We start from the raw sequence: 13,866 nt of genomic DNA, 5'->3' as shown, positions 1-13,866 counted from the left end.
GTAAAGTGAAGAAGTAATATATGCACGCCGTAGATAACTCCCGACGAGAAGTAAAAAGAAAGTTGAGAGGTGACTTTTATCAGAATATATTCGACACCTAGAACTTTACGAGATTTCTTATTGAGTAAGAACTAATCAATGTTTAAAATTATTAAATAAAATAAACTAGTCGCCACACCTGCCTCTTTGTCCTTGAAACGCTATTAAAATAACATTTGAAAAAGCTGACTCAATTGTTCAAAATTAGCATGTCTCAAATATTTATCCATTAGAATTAGATAAACATTTATTGAATCAAAATGAAGCAAAGTGAGAATCTGAATGTGGCCAGACTTAAATTGAGCGCCAAAGCGACTTTGTAAGCATATATTGATGTAAATAGGTACAGAGATATAATAAGGTGGTGAATTTGTTTAACAAATTATATAATGATTTGTCCACTTAGTAAATGGGCATACAAACGAAATTCTACAATTTCTATACTTCTATCACGTGCAAACAACATGATTTTCGGGCGAATGCCGTGTTTATTTTGAGAAGCTAAATAGAATACCGAAGTAAATTTTTCTTATTCTTTATTACACCTTTGTTGCATTCTTTATGAACGCCTCACTGGCATAATATGCCATTGATGGTTTCGCACAAAAATGCCCAGCGTGGATTCGTTAAAAGGCAAAACAAAGTTAAGTTTCTTGTTTTACTTTACTTTAGATAGCTTACATTTTCATTCAATAAATTCACACTGATGTGCTTTATTTGCACTGCAATCGCGGGATCTTTTTTTTTTTCTACCATGCGACCAGTTGTTCCTAACCATTTTCTTCTTCACCCTTTTTCAGTGGTACAGAATAAAGTACTACCAATGTATGCTGCTTGCTCTAATGAGGTATGGCATGTTCGTACATATGTCTCACACTCCGATGGTGATAGCGAGTGAATTGAGCAGACTAAATGTCAGAAAACATTCCAAGCTATCAGGCTGAAATTCCTTCTCTTTGCTCATCACCCTACCACATTTCAATGCCGGGAAAGAAGGAAAAAGAAAAAAAGAAAAAAGAAAGGCTCTCGGGGAGAGGGGCGGGAAGGGGGGGGGGGGGGGAGAGCAGAAGGGTTTTAGCCTTCCGCCCCCCCTTCCCCCCCCCCCCCCCCAACCTCACTGCGCCACTGACCCTCTATAAGTTTTCTCGTAACTTAATCAGTGGCATGTAGCCTTCTTAGACGACAAGTAATGCTATTGCAATTCGACGTTTGGACGTAGTCTGCAGTCAAGCACTGCAGAAACGCAGCCCCCCTTATTTTAATCACAGCAACTCCTTTCGAGTCACAATTTGCAATTAAGAAAATGCTTCAAGATTTTCACACATTTTTATTGTTATAAGACCGACACCAGTTTTTTCAAAGATACTCAGTGCTAAAGTATGCTTTTTTATCATTAGTTCTTGTTTTCCACAATGCAGACAGTATGGTTTCTTCTTGAGATATCACACTGCAAAGTATCGCGCTGCTTCCTCCTCTTGTCAAATACCTTCTACAGTGTTTACATGGCTCCCTTAGATACTGCACCGGTTCACATTCACGGAGCAACCAAAGACTACCTCGAAAAACACGTGGTTGATGGTTGGAGCGCGAGGACCGATACAGACCCGGGAAGCGCATTTGCTGACATCATTCTGTTAGTCACTTCCGTTTGTGTCACCTGATGCAGCATTTTCTTTTTCATTCATCTTGTCGCAGTCTTCCTTGTCATAAATTCGGGACCTCGGATATCCGCAGTTAAGAAGAAATGCGTATCGGCAGCTGGATGGAAGTTTCTTAAATAAGGAATCGTACAAATACGTTGTCTTATCCGCATTCCCAGATTTCTCCTCGTTTTTCTCACTTTCTTCGTTCTGTACTTCGGGAATCGACAAATGTTTCTTTACCCAATCTTTCCTTAGCCAGAATTCACAAGCTGAAAAAGAAAGACAAAAGCGATGTTTAAAGACAAGGGGCATTAAATTATAGAAAAGTTCGCTTATAATAAGAAAAATCAAAAACAAGCTTTTTAAAGGCAAAAATATAATTACAAGTTCGCCCAACTTGAGCATGTTAAATTAAGAAAGAACGAAGGAACACCTTTGGAAGTTGGCACAGGAACAAAATAATAATGAGATCCAATTTTCACAAACACAGTGTAATCGTTTAGATATGTTTTCAAACGTATGGCACTGAGCACATCAATTGAATTTTTTTGCGAGTTTAACATTTATTCTAACCAGTATAGATTTTCCTGCGAGCTTTAGCGACCTGTAATGCAACCCTTTATCATCGGTGTCGTGGCGTTTATAATCCGATCGAGGTCATTAAGCAGACTTTCGATATCAAACTGATTATTAAAATCAAAACAAAAATTGAGCACGATGAATGCCGACTGTTCCCCCGATCTACATGCAATAACGAGTTTTATTTTCGTCACTTGAATAGGTTTCGACAAGTTGAGTGAAGATAATGAGCTGGTCATATTATCAGAAAACCCGAAGCCTAACATTTTATCCTTGGTTTTTTGTCTAAGTAGAAATAGAATACTAAGATCAAACGAATTGACCCCTGGTTTCGGCTACGAAAACTGTTTCTATCCTTGTATTAGTGGCGTTACACTACATTATGCCAATCGGCTGTCTTATTTTTCATATCAGGTTTTCTTAACAGAAGCTTCGAATATTAGCTGTAGCCGGGTGGCACCAAATTCAGATCTCCAAGCTTCATAGCCCATGAAATTCGTACCAGGAAATTCATATATACATATTTCAAAACCTGTAGTGTTTTCCGGTATAATACCTTGATTACGTACTTCATTTATGGCTTTATTAATTTTTTCTAAAATAGTCGGGCCAAAAACAAAACACAATAGGTATATATTTTAATTTTAGCATTGTAGCATAGTAGGTGCACAAGCGTAGGAACTGTAATTCTTTGCCAGGTTCGTGGCTGAGTGGGCACTGTCTTTGAATCTATGCGATTTCAGTTTCCGGCCCTTTTTTACGCTTTACTTTAACCTTTCGGAATGCTTGACAATATTCACGATCCGTTGATCTCACAAGGGCCACTCTAGATTCCGGTGTGAGTATAAAAGTATCTGCATAGGGCGAGCATAGCGGTAGTGTGCAAACCTGCCTGCCTCCCCGACAGCGGCGCATCCTAAATACGTTTTCAAGCAGCCGCACTTCAAGAGCTACTCTGATCACCGTGGATTGAAAACGTTTTGTTTTGGCGCCAGTCTGGGAACTGTGGGTACGCCTCAGCAATGCTTGACTATCAGAAGATTTAGCCGCACTAGCAGCAAGATGGCGGCGCCCAGACCTCGTACTTGCAAATATGTATAGATCCTTCCAATAATCACCTTCTGCGCGCTGCCATCCCAAGTTGCGGAACGCGTTCTGAACACGCGCAGTTACTTTCTTCTGCGGAATATCAGACGACGCGTATGCGTAAGCATCCTAATGACACGGCCTTTATAGTCTGCATGATAAGTGCTGGAAACTCTATTGGCCTTTCACTTCTGTATAAGAGGGCTCTTGCCCCATTCGTGTCAGTTCATTCTGAAGATGCCACATGCATTGATAGCGAAACGTCTATTTTTTTATACCTTTGTTGTTTTAAGTCGGAGTAAACTTTCTGCACTTTTCGCCCTTTGCTTTGATGAATTCTCCCGACCTTCGGCACATTTTTGCACTCATTGAACGCTTTGTTTTCGGTTCCTGGACGCCACGTGACTCGAAAGATGTTTGAGTTGGTATTAAGGGAGGAACGACTTTGAATATCTCGCTGAAATGTATGTTTGGGCTAGTCGGTTGATGGAGCATTTTGGTTTAAAGCGGCGCGACAATACAAGAACAAAGTAAAGACGAGAAAGACGACGGTGCTGTAGTCGGTCTCGTCTTTACTTTGTCCTTGTTTTGTCGTGCTGTTTTAAACCAATGTGTTGAATATCTTCCATTATAGCTAGACCCCTTTCAAAACACGGCACTCTGTTGGCAGCTGTGAAATCCCTGCAGAATGGCGGACTAAAACCTCAACATCACGGCACACTGGAAAACGCCACCCACTAAAAAAAGGGATGATCGCAGTGACGTTGAAATTTCGACACTGTTTGATTGGCTCGTCGGCTGGTAGTGTTGGCAGCGCTTCGACGCTCACTATCTTATGGAATGACCTGCACGTTCCTCGATGCAGTCGCTCCGCCGTTGGCAGTGGCTCCGACACTCTAATAATCGGCACGTGACTTTTAAAAGTGGTCTATTACAGCCAAGATGTATTTGGCTCACAAATCGGATTTCTGAAACTTCTTTGTGTCGTCGTCCTCACAAAAAAAAAAAAAAAAAAAAAAACCTTCAGCCATTTAAGCGAAAAGTGCATATCACGCATACAACAGAGAGCATATGATTCGTTTCAATAAAGGAAAAGCAGAAAACAAGTATCCGAACCACATAATTAATGATAAGGCTCTCCTGATAACAATGAGAAGCACGTAGCGCTCGCTGAGGCGACGGCAGCTTGCGACTTGGGGAGTGACGGCACTAGCCTTTCATGTAAAAAAAGTTTTGGTGCTGTGCATTTACTTTTTATCGCGAAAGCACGAACTATCCCATGGAACGAAGCCGGTGTCTGTAGCAGCGAAAAGGCAGTTTTCATGTGCTCGGTTCGTCCGACAACGTGGATATGTGCCGTGAAGAGGGAAAACCAGATGTCGTCAAACCACGATTGCTTGGGCGGGAAGCACTTTGGGTTGAATTCAAGGATACTTCTCGTCATCAGATTTATTTGTTTTGTTCCAACATGAGCGCGGGAAAACCGTCAAGCTTAACGGACTACCTTCGGACTACGTCCAGTGCGTCTTAAAGTTCAAACGGCCGCCTGATCGTTCGAACTGTCGTCTGCTCTTTCAAACGTTTCCGCTTGTCGTCTGCTCTTTTAGACGATACCGGCCTGTAGACCATATGTTGGCCTGGCACTTGCGATTATAAGTAAGTGCAGTCCTCAAAAAACTTAAGTTTGAAGGCTGGTAAGATGCTCGATGTAAGCAGTTGATACAAGGTGTTGATCATTGTTAGCGACTTGTTATGCCTGATTCACAAGCTCTGATTCTGCTTGCCATTTTCAGTATCGACGTCGACCATCTCAACTACGGTTCATGCTTTTGCAGCCCGAGCAACATCGCGACTGAAAATTGCGAGCGAAATCTCATTATGCGAATTAGGCTTTAGCGTGCATTCTGCGGCGTCCACGCAGAATGAATCGCCACGTGTCACATCATTCACGCGAAGTTTTGCGGTGTAACGAGCCTCGATAATTTCGCTGAGGCCGCTTAAGTAGTCAAACCTTGCCAGGAATACGTAAAATCAACAATTAGAACGCCAAAAAGGGCAAGGCGACTCACACCGACGCGGACAACATTGCATTCCAATGGTTTGTTTATGAGCGACGGCTAGTTTCTTGCCCACACCCCCATCGCGCATGCGCGGCGCCGGTGGCGTCCGCTACGGGCACTCCGGTTTGTTTGTAAACATGAGTTGGTGTATAGTGCAGTGGGCAATCTTTGCAGGTGATACCACAGCTTCGCTGTCCAAGCACCTCCACAGTGCGGATTGTAGCCAATTCATTTAACAGATTAAATAGCTTTCTATTTGCGACTCGAAAGCGTGTTTTTTATATAAATTGCCGTGGTATGTGACATAATTTCATTATACTCACATTCATGGCGTTCATCATCTTGTAGTGATCTCAATATATAACAAAAGGAATTCTCGAATAACACGTATTTATCGAAATATTTAATGAAGGGTATTCGCCAACATTCCTGCTGAAATATGATGCAGCTGTGACAGAAGACGTTGAAATCGAGATTATAGCAAGTTCCATTTCGTGATGTGGGTTTACGCTGAGGCTGGCCTTGGGAGAAAAAGATTAAAGAAATGTATTTTTTGTTGTTGAATTAAGTGGTACATTGTGAGCTCGGCACCGTGCGCACGGATCGGGTTTTAGGCAGAACCTGGCCTGTGGCATTAACGCCCAAGGTAACAGTGGAAAGTGAGAAAATAGATGTCCCAAACAACAAAAATTGCACTTAACAATAAACGGTGTCAGCAATTACACAAAACAAGTAAAGAAGAAAGAAAACGAGTATGCACCCAAGGATGATGTATCCCTTTTAAAAGTTTGCACACTTATGACTGCTGGGTCAACTATAGGAGTACGCCGTTTTTTGAGCACGTGCTGTGAGCTCATAGCAAAGACGAGCGCTTCGTCAGCGTTCCGCGAGGACGCGGATTAAATCCCACGCTTGTGCCTAAAAAATGGCGGCGGCCAATGCTGCTGTGGTGAACTTTTGAAAATAGTGTATTACGCTGATCATTTCAGGCCCTATTATACTCCGACGTTGTGTAGCAAGCGCGGTGAAGCGCAGCGTACAAAGAGATTGATTGGTCGCAGATATCGAGTTCCTGCACGCCGTCCAATGAAACGAACGCATTCTGCGCTACGCTGCGTTCGCTTCGCTCAACGCTGAGGTATAACAGAGCCTTTAGACTAAGGCCGTTGAATGCCCACAATATACCCAAGTGAAGACGCGATTGAGCTTCCTGGTTCGTGGAAGTGTGTGGCGGAAATCTTTCACGTGCACGCCCCGAATAACAATAAAAGGAAAATGTTTTCTATGCATGATCTGTGCGCAGCTGTCTGTCAGTCTTGAATGGCGCAACTTTTTGTTTGGGCATTTTCCTCATACCCCGGCAAGGGAAGTTGATACCATTGCAAGCAACTACCACTCGTTTTTCTTCTATCTACTACAAATTTCTAATAGCTTCTTACTCCAGGTTGTAATATTATATGCTTTCTGTTCCCCATACCCTATACACAAAAACTACGTAGGAATCGAAATAATTACAAGAAGAATTTAAGAGATAAACAGAAATCTATTATCTGCTCACACTTAAACTTACAGTGTAACACGAGGTCGCGGTTCCGAAACGTGCTCTCGCTGAACAAGCACTCCAGCAAGAATGGTACGTCTCAAATTAAGGGTGGAGAGCCAGCTTGCCCGTGTTTGTCAAAAATTACTCTTCATGCGCTAGGCCTTGGCTTTGAATTGGAGAAGTATTAAAGCAGGAGAGACAAACCCAGCGCAATACGTAAGTCTTACGACCGCTTGGAAAGATTGGGAGGAACTGTAATTAAAAAATACCAGCACCGCTGCGCGCACGTCAAGCACCCACGAACAAAACCTCCTAGACTGTAACACGAAATGCTCTAATAGCAGAAATCCACCATATTACTGCTCTCAAGTGCTGCGCTATGTACGACGTTATTATAAAAAAAAATGCTTGTACGTTTAGGTAATCTGGGAACATTTAGTGACTTGGGGGTGATGCGAGAGAAAAGTGTCAAAGTACATTAGCTTGCCTCTCTATACATGTATAATCAAACCTACAACAATAATTTCATAACATATGGAAGTACAATGTCACAGAAAAAAAGCGTAACAATTTCATGGTTGTATATAACTGAACATGCGTACATTTTGAAAACAAAAACAACAACGTATATATAAAAAAATATCTTGAATCGTTTCAATTTAGTCGTACACATGAGGAACGAAATGTTACACGTCCAACCAGAATGATAGTTTGAATGGCAACATCTTAGTGGTGTGAGGGACCGGCATATTTTCAGCGACATCGTATCCTGGAAAGGTTATACCGGTTTATGCGTTCCGCCATAAGTTGGATTGAAATCAGCTCAGTGATGTTTATTTAAACCAGTATTAACACCTCTGCATCTACACAAGTTATTTAAGGAAACATGCCACTCTAGTAAACCACCGCAAACCAACTCTCTACGCAAATATTAAAAACAAAATCTTGCACGCTGTCGCAGCATTTAACATATGTGAAGGGTTAACTAAATCAATGGAGAGAGCATAAAAATTTAAAACCAGTATTGTCAGTCAGCGGATGGCCCGTTAGCAACTTGGCAATAAAACTGTGGTCAATAAATTCACAAAGCTGCTGCACCGTGGTGCGTGTCCCGGCAACAACTGGTTCGCCCACAGCGCTTGCCAAAAATCATACAATGGCAATTTTATAATCAATTATTACTACAAAAAAATACAAGATACGTACCGAGATGCATAATATTTGCAATGCTGTAATCCTTTTGTTTTACAGCTTGAACATATTGTGTCTTTGATTTCCTGTAGCACAAGATGTGATAAATGACTATTTGCAGAAATCTTGTTTACATACAAGACACTTGGTGTAAGTTTACGGGAAAATAATAAGGTCGGTTAAATATTACCTATGCATTATCTTTCACTTATTGTTTACAAGTCATAGTAATATAAAACTTAGATATTGTGTATTTAGTCTATCTAAAATTCACAATTCAGGAATATGAAGGATAAGCGAAAGTCGACGTCAAGCTATCCTTTAGCAGTTTGCCTACCTTCAGAGCAGCGGAAATTGTTTTAGCAAATTGTGATAGATTTAATGCTTATCTGTATGAACGCGTAGCTAGCATTTTCTTTTTTAAAGTTAACAGCTATTTGTCTTTATTATGAAAACAGGCATGTTGTATTAAAAAAAAAAATATTAATACCATCCAAAATAAAACAGACACAGTCACCTGAAAGTTAGCGACCGGAGATTATTCTTGCAAACTATGTTACAACCGAGAGATTCTTAGCTCTAAAAACTCTGCACATGCCTCTTCTATGAACGTGCCACGTATGCGAAATCGTTATATTTAAGAAGGTATAAATAAGACTGTTCGCCATTTGGAAGTTTATTTCGTGATATGGTTTTTGTCATTGTGATCGTCTGGCGGGCTAGTTGGTTGTACGTATTGAGATATTGAAGCGCAAAACGATGAGGAAACTAATACGAGGGAGAGAGGAAAGAGCGCTATTTCCTGTCTGCCTCGTATTTCCTTCCTCGTCGTTTTGCGCTTTAATATCCCGCTTTGTCAATCGTAGTCAGCTCCCAGTGGGACCCGGCGATTCATGTCTGTTTTCCGCAAATGGCCCGTTTTGGTTTCTTCATGCAGAGCGGTGTGTTCCGTTTTGGGGTATTTCTGTTTTTATCATTCCCTATGAAACTAATTTTTCTTTACTTTCGTCGCCCGATCAATAGGGTCACATTTGTGCTTTCAAAGAGTTCAGGGAATTAATCGCCAGAGTTAGCCCGTGTCACCTATATAAAAAAAACATGAAACTACATTTGCTTCCGCGGTAGTTTTTATTAGAAAAAATTAAAAGAATCGAAGGTCGCAGTACCCCTCAACTCTCAACCCGTCTTTTCAGTGACGCCACCTGTGGTAGTACTACCTTGTCTACCGTAGGTTTGGGAACCGAGCGCTGTCATTTTTTTACAGACTAGCGCCGCCGAAGGTTGCACCGTGCGATCGAGTCAATAGGCGGTTGACCAAGGTGCTGAAGCCGACTGTAGCAGCGGGAGGGAACTGGTTTTGTCGACTCATGTGTGCTCCCAATGACAAGGCACCATCGCTCCCATAACTGCCACACCCGGCCACAAATCAACGAATTATCCGACGTGCATCATTTTCTTTCTTTTTTTCTTTGGCTTTTACGCAGCAGTATTGCAATATTTCAGGGAAAGGGGGCGCGTTTTATCTCGCTTGTCAGACCTATCAACTTAGTATGGCGGGCAACTGTTCCAAAATGCGCCGCTCGCGCAATACAACGCAAAGAGGAGCACGCCAATCAAATGGCGACGTTGCGCGAGGAACACACGAACTTTCACGGCGCATACGCCGATACACCATCAAGATACAGACCTACCGCGCAGTTATAATAAAGCGATCGGTGTCCTATATGCAGTACGTTATTGAAGAGCATGCGAAGATCTTATGTGGAAATTTTTAGATAAAATGAACCGTACTGATCTGGTGAAACAATCACTATGTAGCCGCCCAAAAGACAAAATCCCATATGGCGCCATGATTCGAACTCGTAGTCCCACAATTACCGGTCAGGTATGCTAACCACTGCACCACACCGACTTGACCTTTTGACTTTTCCAATGTGTCTTAAGAACGCACCGAACGGATCAGACCCATCTAACCAGGCATTCAGCGCAAGCGTGAAACCGACTTAACGTGCAGAGTTCCAGCCAGGTTCAGGCACGTACTGAAAGACTAAAGTTCCTTCGATGCAACCCGACAGTGGTGGCGTAGTCAAGCTGGCTGGTGAGATCGGTCATAGTTTCCTATTTACTCACAAAGCTTGGTAGTTCGATGACGGAGACAACTTTTACACACTCATTCGGGTGAGGAAGGAAGTGCCTTGCTTATTACCTCCTCGAGGGAGGGAGACACTGGTGCCCCACAGTGCCCGGTCGCAGATTTGGAGAGCGAGAGTCTGGTAGCAGAGAGCATTTCCCGGGGAGCCTGTAGTCAGCGCACAGCTTTTGCAGCGGCCAGGACCCGAAACATGGTTTTCAAACCCGACGAGAGAAAGAAACGGTAGCCCGAGGAACGCGAGAAGCAAGAGCGGACATTGCAACGCTCGGGACAAGTGTTCTTCGGCGTCTCGCAGCAGCTGGGCGCCCGTTACATTCCTCTTGTCTGCCGCTCTACCTTTTCACTTTCGGCGGCCGCGTCTCGTGGCGGTCTGCCAGGCTTTGTCAGTATAAAGAAGGCTATGGATCGGTCTATTGCAGGAAAACAGAGGTGTTCTGGAAGCACATGCCGCCGCGCGGAACGCGATACGAAAATTGCTGGCACGTAACACGCGCTTCTGGTGCTCCAGACCAGAAGTTCTCTCACTCTTTGTCCTGCCACGTTCACACGCATGATTTCTCGTTTATGAGCATTAGAAACACAATAAAATCATTTTCGGAAATTAAAAACTACGTTTGAATAGATCACGGGCCATTTTCATCTCCATATGGTCCCTAAGGAAGAAATAATCGAAAACAAGCTGAAGAAATAAGGTTACTAATAAACGGTTCAGCACGAGTCACTCATCTGTATATTTTCTATTATTTGTTCGTTAGATACCATGTAACATGATGCTAATGTCCCGAAGATCTTCTGAGATAGTTTTTGTGAGAGCATACATCTTGTCTGCTTTAGTTGCTCATTTTGCGAATTTTCCATACTGTATTTGGCTTGTCGAAACGCCTCCTTTTTTATTATCTAAAGCGATGTCTGTTATATGGTCAAAATGTAATTAATGCAAAAGTGCAAGCGAGCTGGACAAGATTTACAATAACAATCCCTGCAGAAGTGAAATGGGGACAGAGCAAAAGCATAAATCTCCAAAAACACAGCTAGGTGACAGGTGCGCTACCGAAAAAAATCCGCCTTTTCCTGGTATCGAACCAGGGACCCCTGAATTTTGAGGGGAGCACTCTAATAACCGAGCTAACAAGGAGTTAGACGTCAGTAGAGCAAACGGGTTTTATCAGTTGTTTTTATGTTTTCGAGATATGTGTTTGTCCTTTGTCCCCCTTGTTCCACTTCTCCAGGGATTCTTATCTTCGTCTGTTACATGTTTCTTTGATCCCGCCACCTATAATAAGGATTTGCTTGTTCTTGCAGCTTGTACATTATTGTCGAAATAAATTGTTGCCATATGTATTTAGAACAACAATCTGATTAATGCTGCGCCAAGTGCATATGCGGGACTCAGACGATGTCACTATTTTGCCATATAAATAATCCTATCGTATTATCAAACGCTTTTCGTACTTTTGTATGCACCTTATTATTAAGCCTCAGCATACAGCTCGAAATGGTAAATATACCAAATTAGTGACTAACGAATAAACTTATTCAAGCAGTCTATCGTACTTCAGTAGAATTCCTAGGGGGATACTTATCAGTTTTTGAAAAGACAACTACCTACTTCAGTGGACACCGAAATGCCATGTATAAATGGTTGGATATTTTATTAAACCATTTATGTTGAGGACATTATGAAACAAGGGAAATGCTTACATTTCTTGAAAGTATGTGTCGTACCATTTGAATGTGTAAACGGCACTCTTCAATGTGTGATTGAGGTCGCTTGAATGCACTTGGAGGCATCTCACATTTCGGTAATCATTGTGGGTCCATAATCCGCTACTATAAATTAGATAATAGCTCTGGTTCGCCGTACCTTTGATTGTCTGAAAATATATTAATGTTTTTGTAATTCTTTTTACGTAATTAAAATGCTGTCCTCTTGATTATCTTCGTATGCATTGATAAAGCCTTAATGTGAAGACAGTTTTATTCCAAGCTAAGCTAGACGTAAGAAGACTATTAGAAACGAATTTCGTTGCGTTCATAATAAAATGTGATCGACGTCGTCGGAATGCACGCTCCACTTTCGTCCATGTCCTCTACGAATGAAAACATTACATTGATTCTCCAGAAGAATAAAAGTGGCCAGTGTATAGCCGATGAGGGAGTAAATACCATACTAGGCTTAGAAAGAATGTGATTGCTTGTAAACGTAACATTAATAAACAAAATTGCTGGAAGAAACGAACGAACAATCAATATTGACAATAAGTCAGAACAATGGCAGCGGTATTTTAGCTGGCAGCGGAAAGAAGAAAACAAACTCGGGACGAGGGACCACGTCCCGAGTTTCCGTTACTCTTTTTGTTTCCAGTCAATGATACAAACCCGTCCTTCAGTTAATGCCAATTTTGTTTTAGCTTCATACAGTATTCTTCAATCAGCTCGTTTTTGATTTAGGATTATTGTCATCACGTTTTCTTCCTTTGAAATTCGTGCCACCTAAAAAACCAATATATCAATTCGCTGCCAATAAAGCGAAGCTGATGTTTTTTGGTTTTTTTTACAGTGATTCAAAGCTACACATTTCCGAAGGCTCAGATTTCGCCCAAAGGTAGCGCAAAACGTTAGTGAAAAAAAAAATTGTAACTAACGGTCTCCGGATATAAACTTTTAAGGCGATTGCATGCAATCGTTTCACTGCGCAATGGGGTTTGCTTCCAGCAGGGGCATTATTCGGGTACATGAATTCGTAAGGTCGTCCGGAAGCCATCTCCTTACTTATATAAACAGGATCTCGACTGAAACAGCAATGGTTTCATGGCAGTGAAGATGGCCGATATTGTTAAAACAAAAGTTATATCCCCCGTGAAAATAAATCATACTCTCCATGCATCCTGCATCGGTCCAAGGTCTTTCCTGTTCAGGTCAGGATTGTTGTCCAGTGGTCTCTCCCAACTTTGAAACTCTGCGTCGGCGTACGCTGCAAAGACGCTTAGACAGAACAGCAAATGTTTCAGGGCGAGCATCGTTGGCAGCCTCTTAAACGTAGTGGCAATATGGGCAGACGTGTTCGCTTTATATAGTTTCACCGATTGCGATAATTCTTGGAAGAATCAAAATTTATTTTTTTTTTTTGTTGCAAAAAAAAGCATTCAGTTGTGCGCAGTTACAAAATTCACGCTCTCCCTCCTTTTTTCGGATTAGGTGGGTGTGTTTTCTTCTTTATTTTGTCAGGCAATGCATTCCCCGCTTGCAAGGATGTTTAATATCCTAAGGCCCGGCATGACATCATGCACAGCAGCAATGCCTAAACAATAAATCAGTCCCAGACTGCCTTGCGTACCGACGCTGTTCTCAACATCTGCTCGTCGCTCGGTCGGCTGGATCGGCTACGTGAGGCTTCGACTACGTCTACTCCGTGCCTGCGGTCCGTTTCGTCGTCCCGTTGTTACGGCTGGCTCTCGATACGATCGCGGCACAAAATTAAGTATTGGTGTTCTACGGAATGATGGATTTAATCAGATTTTGATGCTTGTTGGGCATACATCGCGAAAAGCGTTTTAAATGCAGTTTATTCAT

At 42.1% G+C, this 13,866-nt stretch overlaps 1 protein-coding gene across 1 annotated transcript; it reads right to left on the bottom strand.

Annotated features, from left to right (window-relative positions):
* Positions 1 to 1,673: 1,673 nt before the first annotated feature.
* LOC115320870 lies at positions 1,674 to 13,313 on the bottom strand. The gene is made up of 5 exons (XM_040214612.1): positions 13,170 to 13,313; positions 11,995 to 12,167; positions 8,157 to 8,227; positions 5,731 to 5,928; positions 1,674 to 1,951 (listed from the first exon to the last, which is right to left on the bottom strand). The coding sequence occupies exons 1-5, from the start codon at positions 13,311 to 13,313 to the stop codon at positions 1,674 to 1,676; spliced, it is 864 nt and encodes a 287-aa protein (XP_040070546.1).
* Positions 13,314 to 13,866: the final 553 nt, after the last annotated feature.

The sequence above is a fragment of the Ixodes scapularis genome, unplaced genomic scaffold (assembly GCF_016920785.2).
Source record: "Ixodes scapularis isolate PalLabHiFi unplaced genomic scaffold, ASM1692078v2 PGA_scaffold5__190_contigs__length_132052651, whole genome shotgun sequence".
NCBI lineage: Eukaryota > Metazoa > Arthropoda > Arachnida > Ixodida > Ixodidae > Ixodes > Ixodes scapularis.
This window is presented reverse-complemented; position numbering and strand designations above follow the sequence as displayed.

What these genes read in the sequence shown, in the direction of transcription:
- LOC115320870 (XM_040214612.1), bottom strand. Translation starts at nt 13,313, where the DNA reads ATGCTCGCCCTGAAACATTTGCTGTTCTGTCTAAGCGTCTTTGCAGCG. An exon ending in TGCAAATATTATGCATCTCG is followed by an intron (nt 5,929 to 8,156) that starts GTACGTATCTTG and finishes TTTTCTCCCAAG; the next exon opens with GCCAGCCTCAGCGTAAACCC. An exon ending in AGATGATGAACGCCATGAAT is followed by an intron (nt 1,952 to 5,730) that starts GTGAGTATAATG and finishes TTTCTTTTTCAG; the next exon opens with CTTGTGAATTCTGGCTAAGG.